This window comes from Acanthopagrus latus, chromosome 1, assembly GCF_904848185.1.
Source record: "Acanthopagrus latus isolate v.2019 chromosome 1, fAcaLat1.1, whole genome shotgun sequence".
NCBI lineage: Eukaryota > Metazoa > Chordata > Actinopteri > Spariformes > Sparidae > Acanthopagrus > Acanthopagrus latus.
Window position 1 is genome coordinate 10215603 of NC_051039.1, and position 23154 is coordinate 10238756.

The 23154-nt window shown below is 44.3% G+C and overlaps 1 protein-coding gene across 8 annotated transcripts in view; it reads right to left on the reverse strand.

Moving 5' to 3' along the window:
* The window catches only part of LOC119025834 (hedgehog interacting protein), a 34050-nt gene extending 20846 nt beyond the window's left edge, over window positions 1-13204 (reverse strand). Inside the window, exons 1-5 of one of the 8 annotated variants that reach the window (XM_037109863.1) lie at window positions 12218-12242; window positions 9872-9982; window positions 8585-8777; window positions 3286-3433; window positions 1672-1873 (exon numbers count right to left, since the gene is read on the reverse strand). In XM_037109863.1, the coding sequence (XP_036965758.1) occupies window positions 1672-1873; window positions 3286-3433; window positions 8585-8678 (444 nt within the window). In that variant the 5' untranslated portion in view covers window positions 8679-8777; window positions 9872-9982; window positions 12218-12242. The other 7 variants (XM_037109857.1, XM_037109825.1, XM_037109801.1 and 4 more) reach the window with 7 other exon arrangements.
* Between the last annotated feature and the right edge of the window lie 9950 nt (window positions 13205-23154).

The window sequence follows — 23154 nt, forward strand, 5'->3', positions numbered from 1 at the left end:
ATTGGGGGCCTGCTGGAGTATAGAGATTGAATTTCAGGAGAAGAACACCCACAGCGCAGCTAGAAGCCCACACCACCACAGCACAGCATTGTTTCTGTGCAGTTCAGCTTAATTGGCACCGGGGGGATCCATGGAAGGAGGGGGATAGAAGACCAGAAGGAAGCACAGAACATTACAATCAAAGCATGCGCATGGAGCTGATGATAAACCCGTTATCTGCCATGTCTCCTGGGGGCCTGGGTTCCTCTCTCTGTATAAAGGCACCTTCATCCTGTTGATGCTGCCAGTAAACACCTTAGCCCTCCCCTGGTTCTGTTCACCCTGTGTGGCTGGGAGCCCGTTCTGGCAGCTAACATCACAGAATAGGACTCCTGGGGTCTGCGGGGGATCGAGCCACGTCTAATTGTCATAATGATCACTTTATCCACAACCAGTTTGGATTGAATGATGATAAGGAGGCACAGCAGAGCGGTGACAGTATCCCGTAGGGGGCAGTTGCATATTCAATTGCTCTGCTCTGTTTGACTCCTTATAAGCAAAGGGTCTTGTCAGTGGAGGAGCTGGAGGCATGCATGATAGATAAACTTCCTGTCTGGGAGTGTGCCCCCACAAACATCCCAGCTTCCCCATCTCGTGCGATCCAAAGAATTCCTGAACAATTCTCAAAATTCAAAATGTGAGATGCATTAAGGATTACGGATAAAAAACAAAAAACAAAAACAAATATCCTGACATGAGAGACATTACTCTGAAGATAAGTGTCTTCATAAATGAGGCGGAGAAATTTGAAAAACAACAGTGCAGATCATATTGCAAACAATTTACGTCCAAGTCTTGCGATACTTCAGATGTCACAAGCACCATACCGCAACACACAAATAGTTGAAAATGGTTAAAAACATGCCTGCTCCATGACGCAACGAACAGAACAATATCCTGTCTGCAAAAAATGTTATTCATGTGCACCTAAATTTCTTTTTTTCCTGACTCGCCTTTGTCTACTTTCCTCAGACAAGACGCATAGCCAAACAGAAGTAGAACACACGTTGACTTGCCCTGCGACACCCTGACATCCCATCATGGCAGCAAATAACAAGATATCACTGACATCCCACAAAAACAAAGATGATAAAGATTGCTGACAAGGTTACAAAAGTTGTTTAACTGCCGTTCCAATCACCATGTGGGGCACTGAGTACAGTATTGTGTACATCACCATGTGGGATATTACAACCCGTATAGAAACAATATGGGAGAGATTATAAAAGCCATTAACCCATCTTGTGAGAATTGGCTGAAAATTAGCAGTGAGCACAATGTGTGCTGTATGTACAGTTAATTAGCAGATAATAGTGTAATGATTAGCCCCGATCACATTTGATGAATGACTGCTTGTTTGGTGTAATTATATAATTAAATGCTAATAGTGAGCAGGCACCACTTTCAAGGGATTTATCTTGGCCGGAGACGTTCCTCACACGTTTACATAGGTGCAAACAGTTGTGTTGGAAAGAAGTGTGTTAAACCTCCACCACATTACTCCCATACTCTGAAACTGTAGCAAGCAATATTTCATACTCCATTAGCCAAGTTCCTGTTCCCGTTTGCATCTGTGTTACCTCTGTAATCCTTCCAACACTGTTAGCACTGTGAAGGCGAGCTCACTCCTACCTTCAGGCCACTCTGCACCAGCTTGTGGATGTCCAGGAAAGGCTCCTTGATTAGCTCCAGGTCATGGTTGAGTATCCTGACAATCCCCTCCCTCTCCAGGACAAAGAGCCGCTGGGATCCATCCCCACAGTGCACCACGGCCACCGGCTGCCTGAGACCACTCAACACCTCCTGGGCGCAGTAGCAGTTGTGTTTGTGTTTCCTGGGTAACAGGGGGAATACAAAAGGTCAGAGGCTGATGGTGGTGGTGAATAATCCAGTTAGAGGGTAGAGGGGGCTTGATAGACTTTAAAGCATTTGGAGGGAAGCATGAAATGATAAGTGATAAGACGTAGACAGTAGTTTCACATAAAAAAAAAATGTATTGACATTCACATTTATTTGGTGGACAATTGTGTATGTGAATGCTTTACTTGTTCGTCGACTATCATTATACAATTTCAAGCAAGAGACACAATTAAATGTGCAGCGAAAATCCGGGTGTAACAACTACTGTGCGGTATGAGGACTTTCTGTTGTATGGCTTCTTCTACTGTCATCAGTCTTCATGCCCCACATCCACCAGCTCTCTTGATCAAAGCTTACGCAAAGTTACGGTCATCATCAGTGTTGCAAATTATGATATTCTAAAGATGCAGTGGACACATATCTGAGTCAAAGCCATAACATATCAGAGCTTCTACATCACTTAACTTCCTCAAAGCCATATTTCCCCACCAATCCCCTCTATTTGTTTATACTTCTTAATTCAAATACACCACTAACGCACAAACTAACAAGCCAACTTTCCCACACACACCCATTGGTAATGCATAATGATGGATTATTCTATCTTGTTTTTTATGTGCTCCAATGGTGAGCTACACACCACTGGCCATGAAAATATCACAAAGTGTACCACCACTCCCTGGGGGCATTGCACGAGGCACAGAGGAGCATTTGAGCTTCACAGCTTGATTCCCCAAAACAAAAGCAATAATGTCAGCCAACAACTGTAACTTCATTTTGGCTCATTCTCCCGGTCTCTAACGTAAGACAGTCCTGCTCACTGCCACTTATCTAATAACTATCAGAGGATAAGGAGCAGGAGCGACAAATGAGACCCCAAAGTTATTTGAATGAATGTTGGTTGCTGTTATTCAGGTGCACATGCTGCTTGGCCTTCTTGCCTCAGGGAAAACAGAGATGAAAGGCATCCCCCCATGGACAAAAGGGCAAAGCCCTCTGTGATGTACAGACCTTTGCAGTGAGGGAGGCAACCAGAATGACGCAGGATAAGCATTTTCATTATGTGAGCAAAGCTGAGCAAATGCAGTCTGGACAAACTTTAGGATTAGAGGAGAGATGGCATAGCATTTCTGTCTGAGAGTATGGTCCATGTCAAAATGGACTAGTGAACCCAGAACATGTGACCGAGGCTACGCCTGTTTCAATTACGACATAAAAATCACAGCTGAATGTCATGAATCTGAGGTTCTAATGAAGCCTGAAAAGAAAAGTTCACTTGGCTGAAGCACATTAGGAGGAAGCCAAAGCTCATTCAAAACACTATGTACATCTTCCATAATGTCATTCAAACGGATGAAAAACCATGGTAAAAGTCAAGCTACAAACCTGGTGCTGATATCTTCAATTTTCTCATCTCCCAAGTAGTTGGAGTCTTGCCCTTGTGGTTGCCTTCGTTGAAAATCTGGAAAGCACAGACTGGCATCTCTCCTCCCATAGTATTGGCAGAACTCATCCACATCGGCTTGGAACAGTTCTAGCAAACACAACAGATGCAGAGAGAAGGTCAAGCACTTACTGTAGTTACTGCACGACTTCATACACTTCTCTCATGTAGACGTCTAAACATTGTGTTTTACTTCTTAAGCTTAGTGTGTGCACACTTGCTGTAATGTATGTGGCTTTACTGTGTGTGTATACATGCATGAGTATGTGCAGGACAAGACAAAAAACTAAGACAGAAAGAGGGAAAGGATGTGATGTACTCGTGTGCCGGGGAGGGTTGGAGTTATGCTTGATGAGCCAAACCAAATCCTGGCTAGACTGGGCTGAAATGAACAAGTGAAGAGAAACTGGGCCAAACCAAATGGATCACAGATTAGACAGAGTTCTGCAGTGAAGTCCACCTCCTCCACAGAGCAAAAAGGCTGCATTCTCAATTTAAGTTTACACTGGTAATTTTTTGGATTTGAAGAATAATGTTTTGTGCACGAGCCTTAATGGATTCCTTTGGAAAAGGACTGGGTGCTGTTTAAGTCTGATCAGCAGCACAGTAATCAATGATAATAAAGAATGTGAAATGCACCCAATACGAGATCAGGTGTGATCAGGGAAGTATTATTCTCTCTATCGCACAAAAATATCCACTATCAGCTGGCTCATTGGTGATTTAGGGTTGGCTAGGCTTAGTGGCATCCCCAAATTAGTGCTCTTGAGAAAGATGTTATACAAAGACGAAAATGACATTACAATTTACATATGTTACCCTAGAATATAAGCTCAACGGTCAGTTTTGAAAAGTCTTTGGAAGATGTTAGATCAAAAGCAAGGGGAGTCTTCGGTACGATTACTCAAAGTACTGAACTCAATATCTTGTTGAAAATCTTGGCTAACTTCAGTGTTTTGATAATAAAAAAAATTATTGCCCGAAAGTCTTTTTGAAATTCTGATTAACAACGCAGGCAAAGAAAAAACTTGCATGCATCTACAATCAGTGACATTGACCTCTCAAGTAAAGTTATGTTCAGCTCATCCAGCTGTTGAGGAAGCTCTGCACACACAACCTTAACATACCCCGACACAATCCTAACCAAACTATCAATAAACAACACTACACTGCTTATCAGAAAAAAGGAAACAATTGGTCATACACTGGATCAGAAACTGGGAAAGAAAATACATAAAAAATCTCCCTGCACACTAAAGTAGAAAAGTACACATTATCACACCTCCTACTGTCGCCTATAAAACTCAGCATGTCGAAAGACTTGTCGCCGAACTATGTTCATTGAATTAATTTCCACTATCGTTTATTCCTGCAGTTCTTAGGGATGACCTAAGCACTTGTTTTTCCTTTCAAACAGGTGTGATGGTTTTGTATTAGTAGGCAGCACATGGTCACAGCAGGCGAAATGAAACAATCAACCTATTAAATATGGCATGTAATACCAGATAAACAACATTTTTTTCAGGTAGAGAGATATTCTTGGCTTGCATTTCAAAACAAAGCGAGGATGTTCACAACATGCTTAGGGAGTTGTCTGACGACAACTTTCGGCCCACAAATCTGACAATAATTTTTTTGTTCCCTTTCGATTTGCTTTCAGATTCCATCTCAACGTTTCTATGTGCAGATTTGGTCTCCATAAATCACCGTATTCTAATAGACAAAACTGGGAAAACAATTTGCCGTATTTGGTCTGGCTCGAGAATGGTTCAAGTCTGATTAAAATGACGGAGTACCTCAGGGCTCTGTTTGTGGCCTTCTGCGTTTCTCTTATAGTTCACCTCTTGGCCAAATCACAGGCAGTAACGGAATGGATTTCAACTGTTACGCTGATGACACCCAGCTGTGTGTTCCTGTAGAAGACGATCGCACCCGAATGATTTACTTCGAGGCCTGCTTGTCGGCTGTGAATCACTGGATGTCACATCATTTCCAGCTCCTAAATACTGATAACATTAGCATGCTGGGCACTGATCCCGCTAGACAACAGTTCAATCCTGTGACTCTTACTCGAGACGATCAGACAGTCACTGTTGAGGCCTTCATATCTGAACCCAAAAAGTTTTTTTTAATTACTCAGCCTAAATTAATGTATTAAGCCAATTTACTGATTGTATTCTTCTAATCTACCTTGTGGATTAAAAGGTTAAACTATCATATTCCTTATTTCCCAGGCCTGCTGATTTACCCAAAAGGATTGAGGGCAAGGGCAAAAAGTGATCTGCATTAAGTCACCCACATCTACGCTTCCAGCCTGAGCAGTCACAACATTATTCCCAGCAAAAAGCAAAGTGCGCAGTTGGTCTCAGAGGCCCTTCGCGACCTAAAAACAATCTTGCCAATATTGTTTCCTTTAGGCAATCCCTCCGAGGATGGAGGAGAACAAATACACCAGTGATAAAAACACAAACAGGACTCTCCCTGTCCCTCCTTTCATCTCCCTCTCCTGCCACACACCGACCACAAGCGCTGACCGCACCAAATACTGGAGGTGATAGGATATCCCCTGAAACATCTAAACACAACATGAAGATCAAACACGTAGAAACACACTCACACACACGGAGCCCTGGCAATACCACCCACCCACTTGTGTCTGCAGTTATCTTAACCATGCTGGTTGCGGAACTCAGCTACAGGGTGGGGGGGGGGGGGGGGGTGAGTGAAGAGGGGAGGAAGTTAGATGGGAAGAGGAGTACGGGGAAGGTGGGAGGCATCCAGGCAGAAGTGAGAGTCAAGGCAGTAAATGTCTTTATGGAGAAATGGGGGCTAAGTACACGGCCTAATCAAGGGCCGGCAGGAAATTTCATGGGAGAGAGATGACAGTTATGGATGCTGTAAAGGCTACCGTTTCACTTTAATAACTTCGCAAAACTTAAGGACGTATCATATTGTCTGGTCATGTGTGTGGTTATACTCGCTGTTACCGCCTCGCATAATGCAATTCAAGTTGTCAAAAAAGTTGCATTAAATATTTTAAAAAATACCAGCAAAGTGTTTGTCAAAGCAATGCAGTTAACTGGAAGCCACAACATTCCATCCACTTCATCTTTTGTTTTGTAGTAGGTTGTGAATTTTGATTGAAAGACATTTCAAATCTGGAAATGATCAAAAAAAAGAATGAACTAAGTAAAACAGAAGAGGAAGCGCATACGAGAGAACTAAGACGAGAGAGAGAGAGAGAGAGAGAGAGAGAGAGAGAGGGAGAGAGAGAGAAAAGGGGGATAAAGAAGGTGGGAGGGAAAGAGAGAGAGAGGGAAAGCAAGAGACAGAACTCTGTCCATATTCCCGGCTCCCCAGCGCTAAAGTTATACTTCCATCTGGTTATCTTCCAAGGCAACCTGGGTGGCCCACCCCAAGTACTTGACATCTTGATGCACTTCAGCAGTTTTACATACACACAACCTTTGTAGAAAAATAAATGTGTCATTCGTCACCACATATGCTGATCTGTGGAGGGCTGGGGGGGTGGGGGGAGGGTTGGGGGGGAGCAGGGAGGAGTGCAACGGTGAACGCAGGGAGGGGGGATTCTTGTCTGGATTCCTCTCCTGTGCTTTTTTGGTTTGACTCTCTGAGCCCATATGTCTGTCATCTTGTGTGCAGGTAATATACCTCCAGACAAGTCCTCTTCTTCGCCCCTGGCTCTACGCTCTGCAGAGCCCCGGTCGCCAACCTCAGCCGCAGTTCAAGTGTTGTACAAGATACACCAGCAGGCCATTAGATGCAGACGAGGATGGACCCAGATGGAATGTATGTGTTTGATATTTGACTTGAGCTGTGGCGTATCATGTGGGTGGGTTGCAGACAAGTGTGTTTGAAACTGTTCTCTGTTTGCAAATCTCAGCAGATCTAATCAGTTTGTGGCGACAGAGATTGGAAGAAGACTTGGCTGGAGGAGTAAAGACAGTCAACAAGTGTTTGATCATGTTTGGTATGCACTCTGAAGGCACAGGTACCTGTGATCTTGCATCCCTTCAAAGGAAATTCTTCTGAAGACCAAATGCTTTCAGGGGGCAAAAAGGGTTCCTATCATTTAGCAGCACCGTATCCACGAGGAAAGCTGTTGCATCAATGAGTTTTTTCCCCCTGTTCTGTGGATTTGGCCATCTTGTGGCAGAGCTCACAAACAGAGCCGACAGAGGCCGGCAGAGACACACTTGAAATATGTTTAGATTCATGTGAACTTACTACTCAAATGAAAACATCCTTGCGGCAGAGCATGACACAGGGGATTTTGAGTGACAGTTTATGTCTGAGGAAGGCAAGGTGCCGGGCTGTCATGTCTAGACCACAGCTAGGGTGCTCATGCATCCCAAATACAGAATCAACCCCTTGGAGTCGAGTCTGGTGAGCAGAATCCAGGAACGGGTCATAAAATAGTTCATTTTGTTCCAGCCCTGTTTTCTGGTACACTGGTCAGGCTGAACTTGTTTTTGTCAGTCCATATGAGATATTTGTTTTCACACCCACCTTCGCGAATCAAATATTTTCCATTCACGTGTCAGGAAATGCCTTCAAACCTGTGTATTGTTACAACACTCAACATCTTCAAAAAGTCGTTGTTTTGTAAATGTAAAATAAACTTGTGTGATCAAAACGAACCAAACACAGACAAGAGAACAAAACATTATGCAGCAACGTTATAATATTGTAATACTCTAGCATAACATTGCTCTGCTGTTTGTGAGACCAAATGTGCAAGATCAGTCTGCAGACTAATCAGCAAACTGCTGTGTACACTGTGTGCAGCAAGTAATTTAAGTGATGCATTAAAGTGCAACAGTAAAGAAAGGAGGGAGGCTGCAAGCGAGCAAACGGGTGAGACAAGCTCAGCAACAAATGGAGGTGAGGTCAGATGAGGTAAGAGCTGGATAAATAAATATTCACAGACCAGACTACTGACGCACCACTTCTTGCATAAGTCCAAAAATCTGCCAGTTCTACATGTGCAGCCCGAGACTCAATGAGAAATGAGGCCTGCTGTGAATTTTAATTCATCACAATCACACGCGTCAGTTTTACTTTCAAACCGTACGGGAGACTGAACTGAGCGAGCAAAACACATGCGCACATCACCTGCTCTGTTCATGTGTTTGCTTGCGTATCACCAGGTAACCACACACACACACGCGGGCTGTAATTCAAGTCACATTCACGGTCATTATTATCTGCGTAAATTACCTGGTATGTGCCCCCTGCAGGTGTAGTAGAACTCGCGGCAGAAGTCCTGGCAGAGCCGCGGCAGGTCTGGCTCCCTGTGTGGCATCTTATCCATGTCCAGGGAGTGGAACAACACCTGGGCATTGGGGGAGCAGCGAGCACACTTGATCTCCTCCAGGAGACGTCCACATTCTGTGTTGTTGGTGGAGAAAATCTGGAGACCACACGCAACAAGAGCCAATGATTAAAAATGGTGGGCTGTAAACTTTTACGTCTTGCTTCACTTTGCACTGGCGAGCCACCTTGTAGTTTAGGATAAGCTGGACGCTTGGTGATATAAAATCGTAAACATTACGCTACGGAGCAGGGGAAAGTTTAGACTGTGGGGTGCATTTTTAAATCTTCGTTATCGTAAATTCTTGACGGCTTAAGACACTGTCTGAAATTATCAACAACTAACTACGCAAGATGATTTGTTGGCAAATGATCTCAGTGGGTCCAGATTGCCTTTTTAAGGCAAATATTAGCCCGTAAAAGTTTTTAAGAAACTTTTGTTTCCTTACTTTGTTAGAGGTACATACATCACCCCGTGCGATACGTAAAATTGAGAAAATGGAGAGTGGTTTTGATTAAATGTTTAAATCATTCCTATAATAAAACACAGACGTGTCTCAGAACTTTCCAGCCCTCAACAGACCTTCCCGTTAAACAACCCTAAATTTACCCCAGTTACCACACGCAAAGTCAGTGATCTCTGCTTCACACAAGCGCTCTGAAGCTACAACCTACTTACAAGTTGAAACTGTATGTTAACATCTTCCTCCCATATGACACAGTGGGACACTCTGTCAACAGCATGAAGCAATACAAGATGTCATAAATCCATTACCTCGCACGCCACATCACGCGCTAAACGTCATTGTCATCATGGAGCGTGTTTATATTCAACGTGATGTGCAGATCTGACATGTGGTTAGTTTGGATAGTTATTGTTCGGGCTGGTATCGTGCTGACAAAGCTTGGCCACACAGTAATTTCCTTTTTGTTTTGTTTTTTTTTCCCAATGCATCATCTGTAGAATGAAGAATGAAGAGGGAGACAGACGGTCACTCGCATAGTGTGAAAGTCTGCAGCATCTCTGCCGCGATCTGCATGAACGTTCGCACCACTCACGCTGCAAAGACACTCCAAATTCTCTCTGGTGACGATGGTGTGGCCTCTTTCCTCATCTCCCCACTGAAAAACCATTTCTTTTTGTTTACAATCTCATGTACTCAAACTGAAATGGGAATCTTAAAGCTGCATTACACCGATGTTTCTTTCACATTTCTGTCCCGTCCTCACAACGTGATCTGTGACATCCAGTGCTGTAGCCTTTCCGAGAACAATTTGTTAAACACTGAGGTTGGAACACCCTGTCTGTTTGGAGAAATAAACACAGAAATCATCTCATTCACTGCCTACTTACCCAAGTTCATAAACAGTTAAAGTCAAATTACAATTCCCATGTCTGACAGACAGATCTCGGGGGCATGAAGTGAATGAAGGCAAATAAGGGCCTCAAAGCCTGACTTTAGGGTCATTACGCAAAAAAAGTACACAAAGAGTTAATCCAAAAGAAATTAGCAGGATTATTTACATAACAAATTAGCTGTAATAAAACACAATGTAATCTGTTTTAGGTCAAGAGCCGTGCTGCTTGGGCAGGCAGGCAGGCAGGCAGGCAGGCAGGCTGGTAGTGCTTTGCTCTGTGTGAGGTCCATGTGTAAACACCAATTTAGAGATAGACAGGCACATCATTCCCACTCTGGTATCAACAAATTAGCAGTCTGTCGAAGTCAATTAGACCGGCAGACCCAAGGCCAACATATGGATGCCTTACATTTCGCTCGGACTGCAGAACAAACTGCAACGGAGGGGAAAGATTTTTCTCTGTTCGGTTATTATTCAGAGCCGTGTTTACACAACAGGTGGCAGAACCTCTGGCACAAACCTTGACGGCCTACCTGAAGAAGCAAAAAAAAGTTCAGCAGATCTCTCGCTGCAAAGGGCGGCGCAGACGAGCTGAGGAGGGAAAATAAATCCTAGCCTGTTTGAGGTTCCACAGTGGAACCCTGATCTGAATCCCCCTTTTGTTCTATATATTATCTCATTTCCTAATTGACGTTTTCCCCAAAAAGGGAGCTCCAGGCTGGCTATGACCCTGTATGTGTGGTGTGTTCCTCTGTCTCCGTGCCCTGTTCACTCATGCCATGTAGTATTGTGGGCATGCCTGCCCTCCTGCTCTAAATTGCCCATTGATTCTGTGTGCCATGGGCTGGCACGAGGTCCACGGAGAGTAGCATTTGTGTGCTCTCAGCCATGCCCTGTGTCCATATGTTGCTGGGACGGGCTCCAAAGTTGCCATCATCCAAACCAGAACAAGTGGACCTTTGTTTGTTGTCTTTTGCTGAATCTCGGCGCGTACGTTCCTCAAAAGCGGGGAGAAAAATGGCAACGAGGCTCAGCTGTTGCACTTTCGCTGAGGACACGCCAAAGCGGGTCAAGAACGGAGCCATAATAAGCAAACACGGCGCTACAATAGCTAAGAAAATAAAATTGTCATTAACGTATCCCCCTGGCTATTTCGGACGTTTACATTTCGTCTTGTGAAAAGTTGGCATCCCACCAGGTTGTGGCGCGCGGCTTCGTATGGGAGAACAGCTGTTCCGGGATTACTTCTTTCAACGATAGCATCAGCACAATGGCTTGTGCCAATGAAATTGCCGGAACAAACATGTTAATACACAACGCCACTCTTGGAGAGAAAAAAAAAAAAAAAATCACTTGTCTCCAGTCATACATATGGTCAGAGACCCCAAGAGAGCCCTGATGTAGGCAACACTGAGCTTCAAGGAAACACTCTGTCCACTGAGGATAGGTGTTAGTAGGTTGACTGGGGGGGTATAGTGAAGGACACACACCTCCTCTCACAGGCACTAACACTTGGACGGGGCTGACGATTTGGTGGGGGGGTGATGTTCTCCAGCTTCTCCCATTAGCGAAACCAACAAACACAATGGTGTTGTTGTTATTCTTTTGCCATAATCAGAAAGGGCTCCGTGTGTGGGCAGTGTAGTGGGGAGGAGGAGAAGTTGAGTTCGTCCTATTCACCCCCCCTCCAACATCCCCTCACAAACCCCCCCCCACACTCCCCTCTTATTTGCATGACTTGAGCAAATTAAATGATGCAATATGGCTTTTTGTCGCAACACAAAGTGAGATACCACCCAGCCACTGAATGATTCGAGGAGTGGTTTACATGAGAATGGCCCGGTGAGGATCCAACGGAATCCGCTACAAGTTTGGCGCATACAGTCGCCTTTTCCTTTTCTCGCCCCCCCCCCGCCATTACCGCACGGGAACTGAGCTTAAAAATGACATTACCACACGTTTTTACACCACTTCGGTCGATACCATAACGGGCAGGAGTGCTGCGTAAAAAAAAAAAAAAAAAAAAAAAAAAGCGAGTGCGCGACACGTTCGTGGAACTTTTCCCCCCCTCAAAGAAAACGTCGGGCGAACACATTCCTGTGCGTAAACGCTGCGAACAAACGGTTGTTTAGACGAGCACCTACCTTGTCGGCTAACACAAACAGTTGAACAGTTTTTTACCTAGTATCCCCCCTCCATGTTTTTTCCCCCCTGCTGACAGTTGTGGCGAGAAGTAACGCAAAACGGGCGAGTGATTACCATGGTAACGCCTAAGCGCAATGGACGGCGGAATTTGCACCGGATTGCGTAAAAGCAGGAAAAACCCGGTAAACACACGGAAACGTCACACCACCCCCCCACCCCCCAAAACCGTGGAAATTCACGCCAATTCAGACAGATGCGCGTAAAATAAACACATGACCCCGCAGACGAAAACCTGTAGGAGCTGCTTCTAGAATGATACGAGCATAAACCATCATAATATAACAGTAAGGTGGCTCAACATGTAACGTTATAGGACATTAATGGGGATTTTTGTCAAGCCTACGCTTATAGGTAACATAAAAAACACATAATGTATGGTAAGCCCTCCTGACATTAAGTATCATAAACGCATTAAATGCCTCTACAGGAATGTAACCCAGGGCAATTTCCCCCCCAAGATTTCAGCGGCAGAATAACAATACACCCGGTCTGTAAACGCATCTCCTGAGGGCGTCTTAGCAGTTAAAAAAAAAAGAACAAAAACAAAACAAACCCTCAGCCGCTTAATTTGCAGTGAAAACGCAACGTGGTGGCCGGACGTTAACCTACCCTGGCATCCCTGCGGTGCAGGATCTGATAGGCGGCTCTCCTGGTGGGACAGCAGGACACACGGGGGTACAACCTGTGGCAAACTTCTCCGCTGCTGCTGCCGTCAAGCAACACTTTTCGCTCCCTTTTCTTCAGCCGCTTGGGCAAGCTTCCGTCGTAACATCTTCTCCGCCTGGGGCTGAGTTCTCCCCTCTCGCCGAATTTTGCGTCTCCACATTCCCACACGTTGACCGCGATGGCCAGGACGAGCACAAATTGCAAATGCTTCATAGTTCAAAAAATCATAAAAAATCAACAAAAAAATATAGATATTTTTTTAAAAAATATATATAAAAAATAAGATATTCCCACTTTTTTTTTTTTTTTTTTTTTTTTTTTTTTTTTTTCAAAAGAGTGGGCTTAAACCTGCAATGTAATATAAACGTATCTGGTTTTATTTTGGCAGTATTTTCTCCAAGCGGAAGCCAGTTACTACAAAAACAAAACCCCCAAATAGAGAAAAATCACAAATATGCAGTATGTCAGAGCAGGTGTCCTACATTTGATTCACTGCTGTGACTAAGAAGAATAAGATGAAGAAGGGGGGGAAAAATGGTGTTTACAATAAATTAATAGTTGCTTCAGCTTATATAGCACAACTCAAGAAATAGTAATACAAAAATAAAAGCAAAATTTATACAATTTATCCTGATGTACACAAAAAAGTCACAACCTTGCCCCCCACCACCAAAAAAAGAAGAAAAAGAAAAAGGAAAAACACCGTGAACTGCAAAAAAAATAAAGAGCCGTGTCGTTCCTTAAAGATGTAATTCCTTTTTTAGCACTGCACGGCGGTCTGTGCATGCACGGGGGTCACAGGGAAAAAAAACACACATAAGACATAAAAGTTGTCTCTCACTAAAGTCCTCAGACCGCTCACATGTTTTCCCGTGCTCTTTCCTCCTTCTTTTTAACCAGCGCGCGAGAAGAGGAGCGAGCACGGTGACGTATGACTTCGCGGGGGCGCGCGTGCGGCCACGGTCGCGTCCACGCCGAGGTAAACAGTTACCTGGTAGGAGCGGAGGACGGAGGGGGTGGAGGGATGGAAGGGTGGAGGGGTGGAAGGAGAGAAAGAGAGAGAGAGAGAAAGAGAGAGAGAGAGGGGGCAGGCTCGCTGTTCGGTGCTCGATCGACCGGAGGAGTGGAAGAACATGCGCCGGTCGAGTCTCCCTCCGGGCTCGAACGCGCGATGTAAACAAAAAATAAATAAATAAATAAATAAATAAATAAAATATAAGCACTTTTAATTCGACCGGTGAATGACAACAGCCCTGAAAATGACTCATTATTTCCCTTTGGACTGTACGAGCAGCCTATAGCTCGTCTCTTCTCCTCCTGCCGCTGCAGGCGCATTACCTCCATCTCCGAAACCGTCTAAACCTCATTCTCTGCTTCTAATTTCTCTCTGGCAAACTTCAGATGTCTTTCATGTTCAGTAGTGGATCATAACTAAGTACAGAAACCCCAAAACAGTAAATTTAAAAAAATGATAATAAAATATGATGCCTCGTTTTGGCTCAACGGTATATAAAGCAGTCTGTTTAATTCGCTTCCCCTTGTTTATGCCTAATGATAAAATATAGAATAACAAAACCAGCACATATCCATTTGTTTACACACTGAGTACTATTATGCTTGATATTAACATCCTCATTTAAGATTCTGAATGCATGATTTTTATGTTACACTGGCATGTTTACACAAGGTCTTGTGCCTCACTTGACTCATGCTCACTAGGATTAAAGGAAAAGTCCACCTGAAAATGGAAGTTCTGTAGTCCACAAAACATTTCTGGAGCTTCACAGCGTAACAGTGCTGCAGCGTTCTCCTGAACAACTGAATAACGTTGTGAACCATCCAAAACAACCGAAGAAAACAAACGAGAAAATGTTCCATACAGCTCGTCCAGAGTATTCTGAATCTACGGAAGCCCCAAGGTGCCAGATTTATTGGAGAAGATGCTATTTACACCTTTATAAAGATGAAATCTTTACTGTAGCTGCTACCCCACCCATCGGGGGTGTAAATACTGTCTTTTCAAATCAGCTTGGGATCGCTGTGCTTTCAGAGAATTGGATTATGCCAGACAAGCTGTCTTCAGTTGTTTAGGACTATGCCACAAAGCTCCAGGAATGTTTTGTGGACTTCAAAACCTCCTCGCATCCAATCAGCCTTGAGGGTATGTAGACTATTACTGAATTTCCATTTTTTTTTTTTTTGGGTGAACTTGTCCTTTAATGGCCATGCACATGAGCCCAGCCTTAAAAAAAAAAGACAAGCAATTCCATCCTTTTTTTCTCCTCCTGCACTCGAATAACTGAGCTTACGAGAGCGGCACATGACATTTCTGCAAGACACTGACTTGATGAAAAAGGAGAATATGTTACATCACAAACTATGTCATGGGTGTTTGACTTTGTTTCTAAATGTGGTCTGAGAGGTTTATTCTGGTAGCCGCAGAATGAAGAATTACATGTGTTAGGTAGTGGAAAATCAGCCCCAACGGGAATCAATCGCTGTGACCTGGTGCCCGACAATTTGTAGCCATACCGGTGGTACATAATGTGACTGCAAGGCATCTTAATTTGGCCCCTGATAATACCCAACCAAATGTGGGACAAATCCTCTTTCATTCCCCTCTTCAGAAAAGTCTTATGATAGCGATCCAAAAGGGAATGTCCAACCATGGCAATTACTGGAGAAACAACACCCCCCCACCCTTTTTTTTTTTTTTTTTGGATACACAGAGAATCTTAAATCAGTTACATTAGCGGCACCTGTTCTTACTTGGGGGTCTCCGGCACTCAACAGAGCCCCAGCTCAGCTTATCTACAGGAATCTGGAGCGGGAGGAATCCAGGAGGGGTTGGTTTGATTGTGGGCAATTATGGAAATGACTGTGTGTGTGTGCTATGAAGCCATGGCAGACCATGCCAGATATGACCCCCCACCCTCTGCATTCTTTACGTTACCCAACCGGAGACATTTCAGGACCAAGTATAGCCAAAGCGCTACTGCAGCATTCTGGATGTAAAGGAGGGATGGAACGTCGAGCGAACGGAGAGAGGGAATCTGCCACCACCACCACCACCACCACCGCCACCAGCACCACCAGCACTAGAGCTCCTTGCAGAGAAAAAAGAATATAACTGCATTGTCGAGCAGCGTGAAAACATGTGGGATGCAGCTGTGGCGCAGGGAAGAGTACATCTGTTGGGAGAGATAGACCATTAGAGAGAATCACAGTTCGACAGACCGCAGTTCTGAGCTGACAGAGTCCTCATGAAGCACAGGCTCAGAGCACACACACACACACACACACACACACACACGTGCATACACATGAAAAATAAGCAAACAGCCACATAAAGTGTCTTCTATTGCAACACTTGCTCTCCACATTTTGGTTTTATTACAGTTATTGCGTCACACGTCAGGTGCAGAGGTGGAGCTCACTTTGCTGTAATTGTCTGATTAAGATCGTGCTTGAAACGCAATATCTAGATAAATAAATATTAACGCAACAATTCCCTGAAAAGATGCCACCTGCTTGGCTCCTTTTGTTTCTGCAGGGTCAGCCGGGGAATTCTCATCCACTCAGCGTCTGACCCTGAGAGAGGATATCCCAGAGGATGATGGTTAGGTTTGCGTGTGACCACATAAGGATCAACAACATGAGTCTGGAGCTCTGCAAGCTCTCATTGCCGCCTGCACTGTTTCCCCCCCGACCGAGGTGATGTTGAAAGTTTACCCTGCTCTCTCCGTCCCTTCTGCTCCTGCATTGTTTGCTTCATAAGTCAGCGTCGTAATCACGAGCATACACAACAGGGCCGATGACAGAACTCCATTTGTGCCTTTTCAGTTTTTCCATTGCAGGCTGGCGAAAACCACTAGCTCACACCTCATAGTTCATAAGTCCACCTCAAGTCATCTCCGCATGTTGTTAGAGGTGGCCAGCACTTGAGCTGCGAGTCAGGCATAATTCATCTGTGGAGCCACATGGAAGGAAGGGCTTTAGGCCATTATCTGACACAGTAATAATCTACAGCCACGAACACGAGGGAGCATCTTTTACAAATAACTGTACAAATTTGAATCATACTATTGTAAACTCTTGTCATGTTGCTATGATTTTATCATGTTCAAAACAGAAATTAGACCTCTGTCTTCGACAATTCTGTTTTGTTTTGTTTTGTCTTGTTTTGTTTTTGTTTTGTTTTGTTTTGCATCATCCACAGACGGTTATTTGTAGGCCACCATTTTGGTCCAGTCTGAAAAATCTCAGCAATAATTTCAAGGAATTAAATTAAAGGTCCCATATGGCAGACATCCGCGGGTGAATACAGAAAAGCCCGGTTTGCTCTGATTGGTCAGTTCACACAAGTCTGAGCAACCACCTTGTTGCCACATCAGCTCTGCCGGTGTTTTTGCCGTTGTTGTGCGCTCAGCCTGATGCTGGAGAGCCAAGTGACGTTTCGCAGTCCACAAAACATTTCTGGAGCTTGAAATCAAAACATTGTTGCAGCATTCTCCTAAACAGCTGAAGTGGATGGCCGTGAGATTCCAAACTGATCTGAAAACGCAATATTTACACCCGTGATGCGCAGTCGACCTCGTGCTCCCACTTCAGTGCGCGTTTAGCCCAGCAGCTAGAATGAAGATTTCTGTTTGGAGTTTGATTCTTAAAGCAACATTATGTACAAATTGGTATTTTGTGTGATCTGTGGCCCCCAAACCAGAAAACCAGAAATTGCTTCTCAGTCTAATGCATTGTGATCCGACCCTCTCACTGAAGTAACATAGCGCTGGAACAACAGATACAAGGGGACCCTTTAACAAGACACTGTACCATCAAAATGACGTTGAAGATGTTATTTTAAGATAAAATCATTACATAATGTTGCTTTAGAGCTTTTTAAACCTGCGTTGTGTATCCCCCTCTACCTCCGAATCTGAGCACTGTTCATGCAAGTAGCAATGTAGGGTCAAAGTATCAAAATTCCTCTAACAGCCCAGTTTTACGGTGCAGAAAATCACATTAGGTTATGGCATTTTTCTCCACTCTACAACTAACATGAAATCATTAACGTCAGCCCGCTGCAAGCAGCCATTCAACTATGTGTGTACTTTTCTTCCACGGCCTCCATCCCTCACCTTGCAGCACACAGCAGCATTGTGTTACTCTCACACCTTCTTTAATGGCCCAGCTTTGGCAATCGCAAGCCCTAAGGCATACAGAGCTCGGAAAGTGTTCACAATGTCATTAATAGTCCTGACAACAGCTTAATGAGCCTCTGCCATCTGTTTATGAAAGCTTCAGGGAAAAGCGAGCGAGAAACAAGAAAATCAGATCCAGTAGCGATTTCCAGCTGTGCGAGCGCGTCTGATTTCCACTTGAACATTTCTAAACACATGAGGACATTTTAAGTGTAGTGACTTATGCAGCGTCATCTACTGTGAGTCAGTGACTGAGCCTGGGCTGTCTGCCCGGTATCAACAGCCTCTAAATCACTGGCTTCAACCATCGGACCACACTACCTCGCCTTTAGCTTCCTCGCCCCTCCTTCCTCTGTACCACCCTGGAGTGTCCTTAGGCCTTGTTTGGCTAAAGTATACACATGGCATGAGTAACTGAAGCCACCCAGGGCTCCCTGGCGCGATGGCACGAGGCACATACCGGGTTGCACAAGTCGAGAAGATGAAGCGTCCCGTCACTGTTTACGCGGTACTCAATGCCTGACGCGTACAAATACACACAAATACAATGACATAGCCAGAGGGGGATAAATAGAGCGGCGCTGAATTGCACTGCTCCGTACAGGAAACTGATCAGTCATTTGCCTCAAATAGATGCATTTCCAGATGTGTAGGCACGGCGGCTCCAGTGGCTTAAAAGTGGTCCGGGGTCTCGAATCTCTCACTTCACTTTGATCATGTCTTTTCTAATTTTAAAGTAAGCGGAAGGGAGGGATTTGAAGTGACCATTGTGCGCTCCTTTTCGGTACTTGGCTAATTTCCTCTGCAGTCTGCTTTGAAAGGGACAATTTCCATTTCCTCCTTGTTTCAGTTTCTTTGGTCCTCTCTGAACCCTATAATAGAGAATAAGGGCGATCCCTGAAGGCAAGTAAGGGTTTAATGCGCCGATTGATGACTCTTTGCGGCCACTTGTTTGTAAATGTTTCCATCAGGGGTTAAAAAGATCCCAAAGCGGCACCACGTCAAGCACCGTACATATGTGTGCAAATTGCAGATTCATTACAGCCGAGGATCACTGCGCTGCAAATGAATTTTGGTGGGATGGGACGGTGGCGGGCGGGATGGTGGCGGGCGGGCAGGCGGGCGAGTGGTGGTAAGTGTAGTCTGGTGTGGGCAGCAATGATGGTGGTCCCTGACTGTCGATGCTCTCTTCCTTGTTTCCCTCCCTTTACTCCCTCATTCCCAGTACCCCGCCGTCCTCAGCCCATCTGTTCCTGCTTGGCCTCTCAGGCTCTCCATCAGGTAGGCCTGAGCTTTTGAGCGCCCCTCTCATCTCATGGCGTCCGACTAAGCCAGGCAGAGTATTGTGTGTGTGTGTGTGTGTGTGTGTGTGTGTGTGTGCATATGGACACCTGCAAGACTGTTTTTTTTATTTTTTTTATAAATGAACTGTCTAAGATGTTTGATTAATGAGGGCCCACCAATGTCATTAGCCGGCTATCAGCTTGCCTTTGGGCCGATCCGCTCTGGTGGAAATATTTAGCGTTAAGAAGAACGGTGAGTCCTCGCTGTACTTGTGTTATTGTTTCAAATACGGACAGGTGAGAAGAGCAGGTGATATCGAACGGCTTGACATTCAAAATATAAGCATTATCATGCGTTTTCCAAGCAACCCTGCCTTTATTAAGGACCAAAGCAGTAGGTTTATATACCAAATTCATGTTTGCTTAGTGGATATGGAAGGCATCAATTCTCACTCTTAACCTGAACATTTCATCCGCTGAGACTTGCCTGCAATGTTTCTATACTGCCACATTCTGTATATTGAACTTCTGTCCTTCAAACAGAATGGCTAGCGGAGGCACACAGGCTCAAATTAATCAATTCCACTCTTATTTAGATTAAGCAAAAGGAAAGTATTTTATCCATTCCTTCCATTATTTGGAAAAGTAGCTCTCAGGGTGGTCCTCAGCGTGAGCTCGGAGGGATGATTGGTGCGATAGTGCAAGGCTGTTCAAGCGCTCTCAAAAGTGGACATTATATGGTTTTCTCAGGGCTTGTGGTCAATTGTGAAATCCCGGTTTACACACTTTTTTTTTTTTTTTTTTGGCGTCTGGATCGTTTTACAACAGAAGGAAAAGAGGCGAATGGAACAGGCGCTCCCAAGAAGTCAGCAAGGTGTGGTGTGGAATCAGTTTTGAGCCTTTTTCCCTTTCATCCCCCCGATACAAAGGTCATTGTTTGGGAACCCACCGTGTCTTATTGTCCCAGGGTATTGTTTCGAGGTCTCTTTTCAGAATAATATTTCCATATCTGGCCCCTTGTTCTTTTATATCAAAAAGCTGAAGTGAAAACTTCCCCTTTGTCTTGGATCTGGTTACCAAGTGTGAGTCATTTTTAGAACCTGCCAGCTTCTCCTGTCTGGATGTTTTTGTTCTAACCCCTTTCAGTTTGTCCAAGGTGCGTCTGCTAGAAAACACTGCCCAGTTATTACAGTATACATTTTCATATTGGCATCCTTGACTTAACTTGAGCTGTGGTCTCCTTTGTGTGTTTGGTTCATACCAGCCATGGAAGGTATTTGATGGTAGCTTTGAGGCAACAGCTTGAAAACTGTAACGTGCCAGATTTGCTACTGCTTTTGTTAGCCTCACTTGCTCTAAACACAGTGTGACATCAACATGTTTCATTATTTATGTCCAGGTGGATTTCCACCTCGCCCCTGCTATTACTCTTTATGTATCACCTAACAATTTAATAGCTACAAAGTCTCAGAATTGTTCATGCACAACTGCATGTTAGTCAGATGTGTTTTTGCCTCCTCAAGGCCTTAAGGTTCTCATTAGCAGCGTGAGCTTTGTGTCAGAAGGTGGTCTCCATGTTGGCCCCGGTGATGGCAGGTTTGAGTCAGAGTCTACGTCTTTCACGGCACAAGAAAACAGGTTGCTGGGGGAAATTTAAAAAAAAAAAAAAAAGGGAAATAACAGAATAGGCTGTACATGCACTGCAATAACCTGAAGAAATGTCAGATCTGTTTGCTACATGCAGGAATGAGGTTTTTCTAGCCCATGTTCTACCACGTTTCTGAACAAAGACGAGCTTTTCAAAGTGTCATCAGTCAGTTCAGGATATAAATGTCGGAATTCTACTTTGACGTGTCTAAAATTTACTCCACTTTTGTTGTATGTTTTTATTAAATTATGAGCTAACATTATCACAAATGTTTACAGCAATGTGCGAACCCAGAGAAAGCCACACATTTACTCATTTCTTACAGGACAGAGGAGTCGGTCAACGAGGCAGAGCGTAAACGGGAATAAAACTGTACAACATTACCTCGTCTCTGAACAATTGTGCCCGTGTCATGTGGAATAGATTTTGGTGTGACCCCCCGTGTTTATTCCTCCAAAAGCTCTGGCTCTGCACCCGACTCAGCAGCAGGTCCTCGATACAAAACACTCTGCAAATGTCTTTTGTTTTGTTTTGGTAGAGAGCCCCCTAGTGACCTTCGAGTGTGACTGCGGCTTCATTACTTTTTCTTTCCTGTTTCAGTCGAAGGCACAGTGGGAGAACAGGCTCTAAAGTGAACGGCACAAAGTTTTTACTCCCTACAAATCGGCAGTAGGTTACTAATTTACTCATTTACGGAGACTCATCTGTTTTAGTGTTTATTTTTGTTTTAATCATATCGGGCACAGGGCTGACCAGCTACTCGTAACAGTTTCTTTTAACTGCTGCAATCCTGTAAGAACAATGCTGGAAGTCTTTTGTCATGTTGAAGGCTACATTCACTCTAATTAAGTGTAAAAAATGACCAAGAAATTGTGTTTTCTTAAGCAGGAGACCAGCTGTTTTGCCAAGCTTTCTCTGATGCCTCATTCACGCGAATTAAAAAGGAAATTAATTGAATGCAGAAATATGGCATTAACCCTGTTACGAAAGTGCATGTGAACGCACTCCGTGTGATTGAGCAGTCGCGTCCTCGGCCTTGGACCTTTCTCAGCGGGGTTCATGTGAGACTGATGGGGTCACTGCCCTGTCTGCCACTGTATGTCCCCCTGCCGTTCCTCAAACCCTCCGTCACGCTGACACTTGAACAGACAAGCTGCCTTTCATATGGTCTAAAAAACCTGCAGATGTCCACCATACATGTGCGTAAACCCCCGTCCGCACAAGAGCTCGCAGCGCGCAAACAGTCGCGGGCCTATTACCATTAAACACTCAAAAACATAAACAGTCAGCCTCATTATCATCAAACTCCCCTCACAGCCATTTAAAGCAGACAACAAATTAACGAAAGTCAGTGACCATAAACACAGGCTGCATGTTTGTACTTTCTTGTGGGAAAGATCACTTTGTAAATAATTTGAGAAACAAAGGATAAATCAGGGCAATTTAAAAACCCAAGTTTATCTTCAGCTAATTGCAAAGATAGAGAACAGAACTTTCTGGGTGCAGTCCCCACTGCGCTGCATTCCACATGCTGATAGCAGTATTGGACCACCAAGGACTTTAAGTATACTTACATGGCTTGAGATGCACTAAGTCTCTGATAAAATGTTTCCCTCTGCTGCTTATCCATCCTCTCCCTGTCAGAGAGGCTGTGTTTTCTATGTAAGGCAGCGTTTTTTTTATTTATTTTATGAGTCAATAAGAAAAAGTGTTATTCACTGTGCGCGGCCCGAAAGAGATGAACTCTTCACATCAGCTTCACAAGGATGAATGGTAGCCTCCTTTTCCACTTTTAGATTAATTTCATCATCCCATCCTCACCATTTGTTTTTTGTTTTTAACCAATAAGCTGTAGATGACAAACAAAATCATAACAACCACCTGAAAATCCATGATATTGAGTAGTTGCCAACCAACAAGCATCACGATGTGCAAATACCAAGCAGCCCCAAAGAAGGTGCTCCTCTTAACTGTGCCAAATGGAAAAACTGGCTACCTGCCAAAAGTCCTACTCCAAACAAATTGGGGGCAATTCACCAGAAAGTCGGGGTGTCCAGCCCGATCACACAGCACAAACAGCTTATTTAGCAAACACGTTAACACTGTCAGTAATGTTTA